Source organism: Culicoides brevitarsis, chromosome 2 (genome assembly GCF_036172545.1).
Source record: "Culicoides brevitarsis isolate CSIRO-B50_1 chromosome 2, AGI_CSIRO_Cbre_v1, whole genome shotgun sequence".
Lineage (NCBI taxonomy): Eukaryota > Metazoa > Arthropoda > Insecta > Diptera > Ceratopogonidae > Culicoides > Culicoides brevitarsis.
The window spans coordinates 6,449,501-6,466,608 of record NC_087086.1 but is presented as its reverse complement, the minus strand read 5'-3'; the positions used below and the strand labels follow the sequence as shown (position 1 = coordinate 6,466,608).

Here is a 17,108-nt window from a genome sequence, read left to right as displayed (position 1 = left end):
CAAAAAAATCAGCGTTTGGAAGTAAAAACAAGTCATTTTTTGATCACTTTTAAGCCTAAAATTGAATAAATATTCATTCTAAAGTTCATTTCTGTTCATATTGGGTCGATATTTGACGTAACAAAAAAATCAGAGTTTGGAGGTTCAAACTCTGATTTTTTTTGCAAGTCATTTTTTGATCACTTTTAAGCCTAAAATTGAATAAATATTCATTCTAAAGTTCATTTCTGTTCATATTGGGTCGATATTTGACGTAACAAAAAAATCAGAGTTTGGAGGTTCAAACTCTGATTTTTTTTGCAAGTCATTTTTTGATCAGTTTTATGCCTAAAATTGAATAAATATTCATTCTAAAGTTCATTTCTGTTCATATTGGGTCGATATTTGACGTAACAAAAAAATCAGAGTTTGGAGGTTCAAACTCTGATTTTTTTTGCAAGTCATTTTTTGATCACTTTTAAGCCTAAAATTGAATAAATATTCATTCTAAAGTTCATTTCTGTTCATATTGGGTCGATATTTGACGTAACAAAAAAATCAGAGTTTGGAGGTTCAAACTCTGATTTTTTTGCAAGTCATTTTTTGATCACTTTTAAGCCTAAAATTGAATAAATATTCATTCTAAAGTTCATTTCTGTTCATATTGGGTCGATATTTGACGTAACAAAAAAATCAGAGTTTGGAGGTTCAAACTCTGATTTTTTTTGCAAGTCATTTTTTGATCACTTTTAAGCCTAAAATTGAATAAATATTCATTCTAAAGATGATTTTATCAAAATCTCCATGATTTTTAAATAAATAAAAAAAAATTTTTTTGGGGCACAGCGTTACTGACACACATACACACATACAGACGACAAGTCAAATTTAATACCGCATTTTTTCTTCGAAATGCGGTAAAAAATAAATTTTAGATGGCATAAATTAAAAAATAAAATTTAAAATTATTTTTATTTGACTTTTTAATTTTAATTATTATTTTTTTATTTAAAAAATTTTTTTTAAAATTTTGACCTGTTAATTGAAAATTTATTTTTTTTTAGGTTTCAAGTCACAGCAAAATAAAACTAAAATTCTGCCTTTCCCATTAATTTTCACATTAGACAATTTCAAAACGAAACTAGCTTCACATTCGATTGCTATTTAATGTTTTTTTCTGTTTTTCCTCACTAATGATGATATTTTCTCGCATTACGCGGTGTTACGAGGACTATCACAAGCGATGTGAAAGATCAAACTGCATTCCGAGCAATTTGCTTCCACAGGTCATTTAGTTTAATTATGATTTTACAGCTGCTTTCTGTTTCTCCTCCGCGCGCAATTTTAATGTTTTGTAACGAATTTTGTCTGTTTCTGCTTTTTTTTTGGTATTTCTGTAACTTTTTAGAAGAAAATTTACAATTCAACTGCGGAAATTAAAGTTTTTCCTGAAAAATCGTAAATTTTTATGATTTAAATAATTTTCCAACTTCACCATGGTTGCTTCACATGTGTTCCATATAAAATTTTATCCTGTGACTGCTGCATTAAATATGTTTGTTGCTTGTGTTTGCGAACACTTACGCATTTGAACAAACAAAAATCTATCAAAAGTGGTCATTATCCGTCGTCGTGATTGTGCCAATTGACACAAAATGAATTTTAATTATTATTCCAATTTTTCGTCCTTTTTTTTGCGCTGCGCACCTATTGATCTGTAATTCAAACCAATCACTCAAACGATCATTTCTCCGCCTAATTATCGTAAAATTCCAACAAATATTTGCTGTGCAGTCAGACAGAATCCGCACACTAAAAAAGAGGAATAACGTTACGCTCGACTGAACTTTTTCGGGAAATTCAATTGTTCCGAAATTTGTTATTGTCACTCCAGTTCACACACAGACTTTAATTGATGATAATTGCTATTTTGCGAGATAATGTGTGTGTGTGTTTGTTTGTTTGTCATTTTCGAAGCCAAACTAGAAATTTCAAAAATAATAAAATTTGCTCAAAATGCACGAAAATTATCCAAAACTTTGTCTTTGGTCGGTTTTTTTTTCTTTTTTTTAATTAATTAGATTATTAAATTTTGTGTTTAGCAAAAAAAAAGTTTGTACCGCGCTATTATGGTCCGAAAAGCATAATAATAATAAAGTTGTACTGAGCTGTTTAATTCCCACATTATTTTTCTTAATTTTAAGTTTTTTTTTCTTTACAGCAAGTTTTTGTATACGGAGAGATAGAAGGAAGAAGAGAAGATCCGTTAATCAAGTTGAGTCGTAAAATAAAGAAAACCCACAGAAAATAATGGGAAAGGAGGATAGAACTGACCTGATATTTTCACTGTGGGATGAAAAATTGGAGAATTTTACTTTTTTTTTTCGTTTTAAATTAAAACTTTTAATATTTTGTGAGATTTCAAGTGTTTAATTATTTTAAAACTTTAGCAACTTAATAACTAAACAAGTCTGAATTTTCTTTAATTTTTTTATAAGTTTATTTTTTTGATTAATTTTTCATTGTTTTATTCAATTTAAAAAAATAATTTTTTAATTATTTAATTTTTTAATTATTTTTTATAATTTTTTTATTTTATTTTTAAATTTTTTAAATTGATTTTCATATTTTTTATTGAATTCTTTTGATTTATTTTTTATTTATTTCATTTTTAATTTTGAAACAATTTTTTTTTTTTAATTAATTTTCTTAACTTTCTTTATTTTATTTTATTTTTTTTATTAATATTTTTTAAATTAATTTATTTATATTTCTTTTAATTAAAAAATAATTTTTTAATTATTTTTCATAATTTTTTTTTTATTTTTTTTTAAATTAATTTTTTACGTATTTTCGGTAAAAAATTTGATTTTGTTAAATTTATTTTTTAGTGAATTATTTATTTATTTCCTTTTTAATTTAAAAAAAATATTTTTTTTTTATTTTACTTTATTTTTATTTTTTATTTATTTAAATTTTTTAAATTAATTATTTTTTTTAATTTAAAAATAAATTATAATTTTTTAATTAATTTTTTTAAATTAATTTTTATTTCTTTTTACATGAAATTAGCTTCAAAAAGTGTTATTTTCATCAATTTTTAATCCAAAGTGCATTCATAATACGTAAAAACCAGCAAAAAAAGGAGTCAAGACGTCTAAAAAAATATTGCTTAAAAGCTAGAAGGCATTAAAAATGTACGAGCAAGACGAGAAGGAGGCAATTAACAAATTGCACGAGACACACACTCACTCACACGGACATTCAAGAGGTTTAGTTAGGCTCATTAAACTTTATTTTCTTTTTTAAAAAAAGTTTTGTTTTTGTTTTTTTTTTCTCTCGTCTTCTCGTTAGATTCTTCTCGATTTTCCGAGAAATGCGAAATTTATGTGCAGACGAAACCTTTTCCATGCAATTTTAATGCTGATGTGGGCTAATTACGTCTGAGACACGTCTAATTTCGCTCTTTTCTCTGTCACAGACGAAGAACTCACACAAATTCAAATTATCGGTTTTATGCAAATTAATGCAAAATTTTAATTGAATTTCTGTTGCGAATGTTGTCACAACAATCGATTACCTTGGCAATTCGTGTAGGCAGGCACAAATCAAAGTTATTTATTAATCATTATCGGCATCATCTGAGAAAACACTACATCATCATCGTCATCGAAAGAGACTGAAACTAATTGACGCGTGTCGTGTTCCGTTGCGAAATTTCCAATTAAGGATTGTTATCGCACACATGTCGCTGCAACTGCGGCGGCAATGACGTAAAAATGTCTGTTTAAGGGAAATTTGATTTATTGGTGCGTCTTGCAATTTGACATTTGAGAGGTTTGATGCGATGACAACGTGCCGAAGAACGATGGGAAATTATTTTCTGCAGAATTTTGAATAATAACGAGACTTTTAATTAAGATTGCAGGATATTAAAATTTTATCGGGCGGAAAGAAAATAAGTGATATTGGTTCCTATGGTAAAAAAATTTAAATAATTTTTTAATAAATTTTTTTAAATTTAAAATTTAAATAAAAACTATGAAAAAAAATTTAAATTTAATTTAATTTTTTTTTTGAATTTACAAAATTTTTATTTTTTTTAATTTTAATTTTTAAAAATAAAATTTTTCTTAATCAAATTAATTTTTTAATACAAATAAAAATTTTCAAAACAAAAAAAAAAAATATAAAAATTTTAAATAATAATTATTTTTATTTTAATTAATTACGTTAATTATTTTTTGAAAATTTAAATAATTTTTTTTATATTTGAAGAATTTAAAATAAAAAAATAAATTTTTTTAAAAAAATAACAAATTAAATAAAAAAATATTTAAATCTTAGGTAAATTAATTAATAAAAATAATTTTAATTACAAAACAAGATTTTTTTTAGACTAAAAATTATTTTTTGCGAGAAAAATCAAATACTTTTTAATTTTAATTATTTTTATATTAATTTAGATCAAAAAATTTTTAAAATAGATATTTTTATTGACTAAAATCCTGAAATCAAGAAAAACGTAAAAATTTTTTTTATCATTGGTCATAAAATTTAAATTTTTTCTATTTCTTTCCCATCATGCTCATATTTTACCAACTCTCGTCATAATTTCTTTTCTTCCGTTCAATATTTTTAAAATGAAAAAAAAAACTTTTATCTCAACCACACAAAATTCTCCCACGAATCTTACGAGTTTTAGATTCAAATATCTTTTTTATGATACTATACTTTGATATTTATGAAAGTTCCTTTACTATCATAAGTTTTTATCTTTTTTCCATGCAATCGTAAATCTGCATCTCATTCTCGGGAGTAACATTACTTGCAGCGCAATTTAGTTACGAGATGTACTTTTCTCAGAAGTAAATGTTAGGAGATTACATCAAAATTCACTGCAGTTGTCAGAAATCGTTTATATCGTGGCGATGTCACGTTCAAAGCTGCATCAAAAGTCTCTTTGCTGCTCTCATAATAATTAAATTATTGTCACACAACAAGGGATAAATAATTAATTTAATGAGTTGATAGGATAATAATCTGCGCGATATCTCGCTGTTCGAGTCGAGACAAAATTGTAGAGGGACTGCATTTAATCCGATTAGCTAAAAATTTATCATTATTATCTTGTTTAACTCATAATTATCGTCATCTGTCTGATAACGCTAAATGCCTCACGTAAACATATCAAACGTGTTTTAATTACTAATTGCTTCAATTTATTTTTTTAAAAAACTTTTTCTTCGGATTTGATAATTTTTTAAAAATAATTCAATAAAATAATTCTTTTTATTTTATTTTTTAAAAATTAATTAAAAATTAAATTTATTAAAAATAAAAAAAAAACATTACCGCTTTTTTTGTTTGAAATGCGGTTATACAAAAACCAGACGTCTCCATTTTTGCTGAATTACTTTTTTCTAATTTTAAAATGATTTAAAATATTTTCAATTCGTGAAAAAAAAAATTCATAATAAATAATTTTTTAATATTCGAAAAATTTTCAATTAATTTTTAAATTGATAAAACTAACTTTATTTTATTTGAATCATTTTAACGAAATTAAGAAAATAAAATACTTAAAATTAAAAAATTAAATACAAAAAAAAATATTACCGCATTTTTTCTTTGAAATGCGGTTATAAAACAAAATAACCAGACGTCTCCATTTTTGCTAAATTATTTTTTTTAGTTTTAAATTAAAAAAATTAAAAATTTATAATTAATTTTTAAATTGTTTTAAATTTATTTTATTTTAGTTATTTTAACAAAGCAAAAAAAAATAAAAAAAAAAACATAACCGCATTTTTTCTTCGAAATGCGGTAATACAAATAAAAACCAGGCGTCTCCATTTTTCTATCAACTGAATTAATTGAAACCCGCATGTCATTGCATCACAAATAATTCAAACAGGTAAAATCATCAAACACAAAAAACAACAAAAATAGTCGACCCTCATTTTCGGATTCATGAAAGACATATTTTGTCACACACTCCTCAAAATTCCTCGGCATGCACACGATTCGTGCAAGGATCGTGTCCCAATGTGGATTTTGATCATATCTTCCACTGATAAATATTAAATGAGGGAACAACAAGCCATGTCACCTCATATATCTTTCATGTCCTCCTCTCTCTTTGTATCCTCATTAAAATAATATTTGCCTCATAGAGGCCTGACTTATTCATGAATGAAATGTTTTTGGATCAAAATCTGATTGTATGTGCAAATAAACAAGAATTTTCTCTGGATCGTGTTCGTGTGTGTTATTATTTGTGAATTTATGTCAAAATTATCATTATTGTCGGTTTTGTCTGTAAATATTAAAAGAGAGGCCGCACATTTTCATGAAAGTTGATATTTTTAAGAGGGTTAATCTATCGAGAGACACGTTTTCGTGCCATTTATTTACCTTTGCGATAAAACTCTCGCAAAACCCGCGCCGCTGAAATTCTCGTATAATTTATGTGCGTCTCTCAATGAGTATATTTGCTCGTCTATTAACACACACGTTGCGCCCATTGCGGATTAAAAGCAAATAATTCACCGCCGTTGTGCGGGCGACTCCCAATTAAATTTAGGAGCATCATAAATATCGGTCACCAACATATTTTAATAAATAAATAAATAAAATCGACAGATAAATGAGCCAACATCAACAAACGCAGGAGATCATAATAATCGGGTGATGTTAACATCTGTTAATGGGTTGCGTTGCTTCCGAAATGACATTGAGTGACTTGTGTTTGTAATTTAATTATCTTTCCGTCGGTTTGGGAGAAAAAGACGCACGACGGATTTCGCTACAGGCAAAGTTGACAGAAAATCTTGTAAAGTTTGATAAATTTGGGGCAATTAAAGAAGTTTTCTTGTTAAGAGGGAACGATTGATTGATTGACAACATTACAGAAGGATTTTTTGGTTTTGATAAATTGATAAAAATCGATTATTTTGGATACGGAACGTGGGAATTCAATTAAAGAAAGACAATTTTTGGAGACATTTTCAATTTAAATTAAATCTTCTACTGAAAATTTATTTTGATTGAATTCGAAATTGAATTAAAATATTAAAATTTTTCATTCAAAAATTATTTTATTTAAATTTTTAATAAGTTTAAATAAAAAATAAAATAGTGTAAAATTAGAAGCAATCTTTTTTTTTTGAATACAATAAAAATTTTTTATTAACTTAAAAAAATTTAAAAAAAAAAATAAATAAAAAAAAATTAAAAAAAAATTTTTAATAAAAAAAAAAAAAATTTTTTAAAAAATTTAAAATTAAAACTAAAAATAATTTTAATATTAAAAAATTTCTTCATTAAAAAAAAATAACTTAACATTTACTTTAATTTAGTAAAATAAAAAAAAACTTTAAATTTCATTTTAAATATTTTTACAAGTTTTTTTAATTTTAATTTTTTTTTAATTCTTTAAATATTTTTTTAAATTTTTATTTACTTCTTATTTTTTTATTCAAACAAATTTTTTTTACATTTTTTATAATTTAAATTAAATAAAAAAATATTATTTTTAACATTAATAATTTAATTCAAATAAAATTAATCAAACAAATTTAATATTAAATTATTTACACAAATCAACAAAAAAAAATTAACTTTTACTTAAATTAAATAAAAATTTTCTAAATTTAATTTTAAAATTTTTTTAATTTGAAAATTTTTTTTATTTTAAATTTTTTTTATTTGAATAAAATTGAAATTTTTGTTATTTCTATTATTGAAAAAATATTTTTTATTAAAATTCAAATAAAAAAATTTTCAAAAGATCCCTTAATTTTATCTTTTGACACGTGATTTCATTCACGCCTCAAATTCCTTTCAAAAATATCAAATCTTCTTTTTTTTCAAACAAAAACCTTTCAATACAAATTTTTATTTACTGACAAAACTGACCCGTTTCACCGATTTTTTTCTTCGATTGGATTCTTTTCATCTTTATTCAAAAGAAGAAAAAACTCATTTCCGGTATTTTTCACATTTTTTTGTCCATTTTCATCTCTCTCTCTCTCTTCACACAAACACGAAAAGTCACTTTTTCCAATCTGATAAGGCAAAAAAAAAATCCACACTGCAAAATAAATTTGAATACAAATACGATGAAAATTGGCATGTATGACAAGACAACAAAAAGAACATAAAAAGGACATCATCAGACAAGTAGATGACAAGTTACGAAATAAAAGTTTTTTTTTCTTCTCTTTCTCGGGATGAAATAAGAAGGAAGCAAAAAAAAATCAAAAGCATAAATAAACACACAAAATGAGATGACGAAAATGACCGTCATCAAGTTATTACGGATGATTTATTATACGATAACCGAATCTCCGAATCCGCACGAGATAAGAGAGGGGAAAAAACATCTGCAAAAGTTACGCAAAGCATTTCCGTATATAAATAAATTTAGAAAGTTTTTTTTTCCTAATGTACCGTCGGACAAGATTTTTGGTTCAGAGAAGGAGAGAAAGAAAGTTTGTAAGAAGGGACGGGATAAAACAGGCAAAAATTAGGGTTAATATTTATTATTATTTGGATTCCTTTTCGTTTTTTGCTTAAAACTTGATCCAATGACCGAAAAAAATTGAAAATCTAACCGCAAAGGAATGTAAAGAGAGTTGAGTAAATATTTTATGGGCTATTTGGATGAATTAGTAGAAAGTATGACGGAGTGGTTAGAAGAAAATTAAATTAATGGAGTAATTTTGATTTGCAATTTTTTACTTGTTTGCTTTTTTGTCAAGGTTAGTTTTTAATTGAGTTTAGAAGATTTATTCATTTAGAAAAATTATTAACTTCGAAAAATATTAAGTTATTATTATTTTTTTTTAAATTTTAAAGTTTAATTAATCTTTTTTAAGTTTCTTATAATTTTTAAAAAATATTAAAAAGCTAAAATTTAAATTAAATTAATTAATAAAAATAATTCAATATAAAATTAATATTAAAAAATTTTAAAATGCAAAAATAATATAAAAATAAATAAATATTAAATGTAAAAGTTTAAGTTATTTATATATTTTTTTTATTTAATTTTTTTTTTATAAAAATTCAAAGATAAAAATTTTTTGACAAGATGTAAAAAATTTAAATGATAAAATAAATTTTGACGAAAAAAAATAAATTATAAAATAAAAAAAATATTTAAATTTTTAAAATAATAAATAAAATAAATTTTTTAAAGTATAAATTTATATTTTTGTAAGCTAAAGAAATAATATAATTTTTAAAAATATTACATTTCAATAAAATAAATAATAAAAATTTAATTTCGTTAAATTATGTTAAATTTTTTATTAAAATTTTTCTTTTTACATTTATTTTTTTAAACCAATGTAAAGCGTTTTTATTTTTTTTAATTTAAATTCATTTTTTGATGATTTTTTTTTTGAAATTTTAATTAATTTTTTTAAAAAGTTTATAATTAAAAAATAATTCTCTAATTATTCATTAATTAATTATTTTTAAAATTAATTCTGGTTCAAATTATATAAAATTCTTCAAAATATTTAAACATGTTATAAAAATATTCTTTAAAATTTAAATTAAAAAAAAATATTTAAAAAAATGTCTTAAAAGAATTTTAAAAAAAAATTGAAGACGATTAGGAAAACAAACAACCTGTCGTCTCCATTTAGGTTTCCAAAGGTAACTCATGACAAAAAGTTCAGTTACCCCAATCAATCATGATCCGTTTCATGCGAAAAATCCCGAACAGGAACTAAAAACTTTTGATTAATTTTGTTTGTCGATGAGGCGATGAATGAACTGCGCTCGTTACCAGCTGCTATCGAAGACGACGACGACGCTTAACCGACACCTTCCTCATCAATTTTGTTGCTACACACACTTTTCAAAACTTCTCACCACTAACTAGTTTGATGCAACTTTCCTCCGGCTCCTTTTTACCTTTTACCAAGTGTGTATCACAACAACGCATCGAACGGCAAATTCTCGGGAGAATCGTTATTAATCATTGCGATGTAACACCGAGCGATCCTGCAGTCGTGCCAAAAACTTGCGTGCGTACGAAAAATAACGGCAAAAGACGAGTTCATTCACCAATTTTGTTGCTGTATGAGGTAATCCAACCTCGAAACATGCCATGGTTACCTTGATGCAGAACGAGGTGACTGCCCGGAGAATCAACAACAACAACGATGAACTTCGAAATTTTTTTTCTAAAAATAACCCAGATTGTTGGGCGATGCAATAAAACTGTTAAAAGTGCACCTTTTGTACGAAATTCTGCCTTTTTCGGGGATTCTACGTGAATAAATAATAATGCAACAAACAATAAAACTACAAAAATTATCAAAAATTCATGAACAACAGACAAGAGAATGCCAGCCAAGAACTTCCTTGAACTTTGAATGTTTTTTTTTCAGTCGTTCGTCAAAACGTGCAGAATAAAAGGCAAAAATAAACACAGGTGAAATGAATGGCATGTCCCAATTATGTCAATTTATCAACTTTTTTGTGTCTATTCCTCAATTTAATTTTGCTCTTCTGGAATTTGTTGTTTGTGCAGTTGTTAAAAAGAGTGAGTGAATGACAAGCAGACTTTATTTCGAGTATATGACACGCTGCACAGTAGAAACAGATGAGGTTTTGTTTGAAAATGTTTTCAGATGTTTCAGAAAAGGAGAGTCTTGATGGTTGCTGAAAGAGGCTTTTCAGGGATTTTTTTAATGAGTAGAGTGAGTAATGAAAAAAAATTAATTCTATTTATTTTTTTCGAAAAAAATAAAAAAAAAATAAGCAAATTTAACCTTTGAGAATTTAAAAAAATTATTTTATCAATTTTATTAATTTATTTTAATTTTAATTAATTTAATATTTATTTCGTAAAAATTAACGTAAAAAGTTTGAGCAAATAAACTTTTGAGAGTTAAAAAAAAAATAATCTTAAATTATTTAAATTAATTAATTTTTTTTTATTTATTTAAATTAATTCAAATATTTTTTTTTAATTAAAAAAATATTATTATTTATTAATTATTTTTAATTTTTTTTTTTAACTTTTTTAATGAAAAAAATTATTTAGAAGTTAATTTTTAATTAATTTATGGTCAGAAATATTTTATTAATATTTTTATTTAAAAAAATAATTATTTTTAAAAAAATAAAAAAAAATTTTTTGAAAGCCAATTTTTGGCTATTTTTTTTTTAATTTAAAATGAAAATTCATCCCTTTAATTAAATTTCATCCAATTAAATTTTTTCATTCAAAAAGTTAAAAAAATAATTTTTTAAAATTAAAAAAAATAATTTATATTTTTTCAATAAAATTAAAACAAATTAATTAATTAATTTAATTCATTCAATAATTTAAATTAATTTTTTTTGAAGTTCTCAAAACCAAAATTTATCAATTTAAAAAAAATTGAAAAAAAAAATAAAATTACTTTAAAAATCGTTTTCCCATTAAAACCTTCACAAAAAATTCTATTGAAAATCCGTCACTTTTTCCTACATTTCCTTAAAAAGTAAACCAATTGATCCAAATTATCCCTCACTTGACATAAAAACCAACTTCAGTCATTATTGAAGCAAAATTGTCCACTCTAACTGCTTCAAAAAAACTCATCTTCACAAACTTTTCGAATGAAATGAATGAATAAATACCTAAAAAACACTTGTAAATACATCCGCACACAGAACACACAAAACTGAAAGGTACAAGCAAGGCATTGAAGGCAGGTGATGATATAATATTTGTACAAAAAACAACCACTATACAATTTTACACAAGTGCACGCCATAACAACAACAACAACGGACAACAAACAAACAAACGAAGGCAGGAATATTTTGTAATTTTAGTTTTTGAATATTCCGTAGACTTGGGTCGGTTGAGTAGATGCGAGGAGACATAGTTGTACTTAGTTGGAAAAAACAAGTAGAAATTTTTCATTAGAACGGAAGATTTTATCGCTTTTTGAGTTTTTAATTTTTTGACCCAATGCACATTTTTGGGATTTTTGCAAGATTTTTGCTTAATTTTTCATCAAATTTTTTTTTTCATTTTTTTTATTAAATGAAAATTTTACTATTTTAATAATTAAATATTTTCCCAATACAAATTTTTTTAAAATTTTTTTTAAATTTTCATAAAAATTTAGTTTTTGTCCCATTGCATATTTCGAAATTTATTACATGAAAATTTCGTTTAATAAAATGCCCAATATATTATTTATTTTTTATCAAATTTTCTTCCCAATGCACATTTTTCTGTTTCTTAAATTTTTGACCCAAGGCTTATTCTAAATTTTCATCCCAATGCACATTTTTTTCAAAAATTACCCATTGAATATTTTGAAATTTTTATTTAATGATAGTTTTTTAATTTTTAGACCCAATATACATTTTGAAATTTCTTCCTAAAAAATTTTTTCATATTTTTCCTATAGCACATTTTACATTTTAAACCCAATGCACATTCTGATTTTTTGTCCCAATGCACATTTTAATTTTTTTTTCTTTATAATTTTAAATTTTTAACTTCAAAGACATCAAAACTTGCATAATTTTGCAATTTTCTCCTTAAAAAATGCGTTAAAAAGTACAAACAAACGAACACGAGCGAAAGAGAGGAAAAATTTAATCCCTTGACATGCAATGTTATAATAATAATAATAATAAGGCTTTTTGTAGTGTATGTGCGCCTCACAGCACTGCAGGAATGTTTTGTACTTCGAGTTAGAGTAGAGTCACGCTTACAACACTTTTTAACAAAAATTGCATAATAATAGTCGAGAAGATGGGAAACAACATTTTTTTTCGTGTTAAACAGGACAAAAGTTGGATTAATGTAGAACAAGAGATTCAACTTGACTTCTTTTATCTTTTCACGGCAAAAAAAAATTGCGTTTAAAGAACAAAAAAAAATTAATTGCTATACTCATTTTCTCGCAAAAGGTTTAATTTTGTCAAAAAAAAAAACTTTTTCGTGCGACGAAGGCATTAAACGTCGTCTCAGGTGACGATAACGACAGTCATTGACATTCAACATTTCCGTTTTATTAAATTTTTCCGTATTAAATTTTTGGTCTGTCTGAAGAAATTTGTAAATTTGTGGTTGCTGCTGAAAAGTTAATTAAATTTCGACAGATTTTCTCAAATTTAAATTCGCATGAAAAATTTTTTTGTTCAATTTTACGAAAAATTTTAATAATCTCACTAACTTCACATTAAATAAAAAAATAGAGCAGACGAGGTAGGTACGACACAAAAAATAAAATAAATTCTATTCCAGAGGAATTCAATTCAAAACTATGCGTTTTGTCTACGAACAAGAGAAAAAAAATCATATTAAAATAATATCCATAAAATTAATTGGAGCGTAACATTTTTTCCATTTTCCCTCTATTTTTCGTTATTTTTACGGTGCAGACGGTCCGTCGACAACGAAGTTAGTGTGTGTGTCCAAAAAATTGGAATTTTTATAAAAATGTATAAAATATGTGCTCCGAAATAAAAGAGACAGAGAGAAAAGTCGAAAAAATGAATGAATTCCATTAAATGTACATGATTATTATGGTGAGTAAGGTATAATCTACATTTTACTCTACGAGGTAGTTAAATATGCAGGAATGTAGTTTTTCGAGCTTTTTTTGTTTTAGGGTGAGGGAACTTATTATATGGAATTAGTTTTGTTTTATTTTCTTTTTGTAGTTGAACGAAAGAAAAAATAATATTAAAATTATTCAATAAAAAAAAAATTGAAAAAATATTTTTTTTCTTAATTTAATATATTTTTTAAAACATTTATTTCTAAATTATTATTAAAAAAAAAATTCGAAAAATAAAATTTAATTAATTACCAGATTTATATTGTATTTTCATTTTTTTTTAATTTTCTTTCTATTTTAAGTTTCTTAAATTTTTATTCATTTTTTTATTTTTTTACATTTTTAAAAAAATTAAATAAATTTTAACCTTAATTTTAAATTTAATTAAAATTTATATTTTTTTAAAAATTAATTAAATAATAAAATAAAAGAATAAATTATGATTAAATTAAATACATTTATTTATTAAATAAAAAATTAATTTTTAAAGAATAATAAATAAATAAAAATTATGAATTTTTTTTTCAAATAAATGAATAAAAAAATGAAATAAATTTTAATAAAAATAAATAAAAATTTAAAATTAATTTTTAATTTAATTTTTTATATTAAATTATATTAATTTAAAAATATTTTTTTTATTTTTATTTAATTAATTTATTTAATTTTTTTTTTTTATTTATTGAAAATTTTATTAATTTTTAAATTTATTTGTAAAATAATTTAAGCTAATTTAAAAAAAAAATTCAAATATTTTTTTTTATTTAATTTATAAAATAAATAAAATATTGAGAAAATCGTGAAATTGCAAAAGCTCATTGAAAACTTTTTCAATGGACTTCTCGAAATGCAAAAATGAAAAAAAAATATGAAAATACTTAATTCGTAAAATTCATTCATATTTTCCAATTAAAAAAGTTCAATTAAAATGTTTGGCATATTGCAGCTCTTAACGAGAATTATCGTTTCAATCTGTACTTCAAACTCATTCAAACGCATCCCCTCGTCGGAAAAGCAAACAAACTGAAGCACCCTTGAAACTGGATAACTGCCCTCCATGCCACGGCGCTTGATGATAACAATATTTTATTAATGTTTGAATTATGTGCCGCCGCTTGCAGGAGAGCTTGCGAGCACTTAATAAATGAATTATGAAAATGAATGTGATTAAAAGTGCTCAATTGGAACAAAAATAAACATACAATAAAAATGTGGGTCAATTATACGCATCCGCACCCCAACTTACCGCAACACAAATACAAAATTACCCACAACTAGCTCTCTCTCTCTTCTATGTAATTAAGGAAATAAATATTATTTTTGGCTTTTTTGTATCAATATTGCTCGAATTCTCGGTTTATGTTCGAAATTTTATTCAAAGCTCTTGAAAAATGTCAATGATGCCATCTGTTTCGGATCACATCGCTACTATTTTCTCCCCTCAAGAGGAATCGTAATCCATAAGATGATGAAATAATTATTACCGAAGATATAAAAGTTTATGTTAATCTAATTATTTAAATATTAATAAAACATTTTTCCTTCAAAATGTAAATAATTTCGCTTTAAAAATTGACGGCAGAGAAGAGATTTACACGAAAATTTAATTTAAATTCCGTTTGTGAATTTTTCAACGTTGCCAACTTATTTTTTTCGAAGCGCGCCATTTTAATCCCATTGATCATTGAATCAACATTTAACGAAAAAATCTGATTAAACTCACCGCCACAAAAAAATAACATTATTTTATTAATGGAATGTTCGGCGAAAATCCCTTTGATTATCGCTTCGCCACACACACAAAAAAAAAATAACAGTCAACAACATCGACAAAAATATAAATGATTGCGTTCATTATTAATGTCACACCGTACCCATACCGCAGAAGCAGACTTTTGCAATATATATTTTATTTTTAATTAAATAACTCTTTTTTTTTGTTGGAGAGGAGTTCCATGTTACTTTGAGAGTTATTAAAAAAATATTTTTAAATTTTATTTAAAAAAAAATATTTTAAATAAATTTAATTTAATAAAATAAATTATTATTAATTTTTAAAATTAATTAATTATTTTAATTAAAATATTTAAAAATAAATAATAATTGTTTTTAATTAATTTTATACAAAATTTATTTAAAATATATTTTTTTTTGTTTTAAGAAAAAAAAATTTTTTCTAATTTTGAGTTAAAAAAGTTGTTTTTTTAAAAGATTATTTATTTTAATTATTATTGTAATTTAATAATTTTTTTTAAAAATTAATTAAAGCTTAAGTTAGAAGCTTAATAATTAAATATTATAATTTTAAATAATTTATTAATTATTTTTTAAAAAATATTAAAAATAAAAAATTTTGAGAAGAAATTGAATAAAATTTGTGTAAAAATTTATTATTTTAATTTTTTTTTTTGATGAATTTTTTATAAAATATTTAGGTAAGTTTTTTTTTATCAAAATATAATTTTGAATCATTTTTGAATTAAATAAATTGAATAAAAAATTAATTTTAAATTAAATTAGAAAAACAAAATATTTTTTGAAATATTTAAGAAATTATTTTTTAAGAAATAATCAAAAATTATAAAAATTTTTAAGATTAAAATTTCACAAGAAAACTAAAAAATGTAAAAAAAATGTTAAATTAAAAAGATTAATAAAAAGATTAAGATTAATAAAAATTAAGATTAAATCAAAAAATATTTTTAAAAAATTATTTCATTTAAAATCATTTTTAATATTTTATAAAAATTTTTATAAAAAAAAATTCTTCCTCAAAATTCATCAAAATTTATTATTATTTAGTTCAAGGTTTATTTTTACGTCAAATTACAACTTTAACTCATAAAATAATAAAAATATAAAAAAAAATATTATTTTCTTGAAACAAGTAACATGGAACTCGTCCCAAATAGCAATAAATGTCGTTAAAAGTATGACGTAAAGGCATCAAAAAAATAAACTCACCTGTTAATATCGTCCATACAAACACCAAATATACACGGATTACTGAGACACGCATAGCCTGCCGAACAATTTTCAATTAAAAAAATTACAACTACACATAATCCTAGCATTATTTTATTATTATTATTTTTAATATTATTATCGATAACTTTGTTAAGAATTCTCTTAGCACTACACATTTTCTGTTGTTGTTTTTTAATTAATTTTTTTGGCGGACAATTTTTCTCACCGCCGCCGCGATCTTCATCTTTTCTCAATCGTTTTGGATTTTTCTTCATTTTTGTGTACATTTTTATTTCACTTTTTAGCTGCTTAAATTCCTGTAAAGAGAAAAAAAAATTGAAATCAGAATTAAATTGGTGCCTTTTTCATTTCCTTCATTTAATTTGAAAAAAAAAATAAATAATTTTTTGCTGTTTATTCATTTATTTGTGCGCTTTATTACTCGTCGCCGCATGAAATTCGTTTTAAAGTCGAATAAAAACCAATAATTTTTTCCTCTCTGCTTGCTTTTTTGATTCTTCCTCTTCCTTTTTTTTCAATTCGTTCATTTTGAGGAAAATTACGGGT

At 23.6% G+C, this 17,108-nt stretch overlaps 1 protein-coding gene across 1 annotated transcript in view; it reads right to left on the bottom strand.

The window, feature by feature from the left end:
* Window positions 1–16,840, bottom strand: part of LOC134831858 (protein eyes shut) — a 68,611-nt gene extending 51,771 nt beyond the window's left edge. The window contains exon 1 of the mRNA XM_063845683.1: window positions 16,539–16,840. Coding sequence (XP_063701753.1) covers window positions 16,539–16,828 — 290 coding nt within the window. The 5' untranslated portion in view covers window positions 16,829–16,840. The remainder of the gene's footprint in view (window positions 1–16,538) is intronic.
* Window positions 16,841–17,108: the final 268 nt, after the last annotated feature.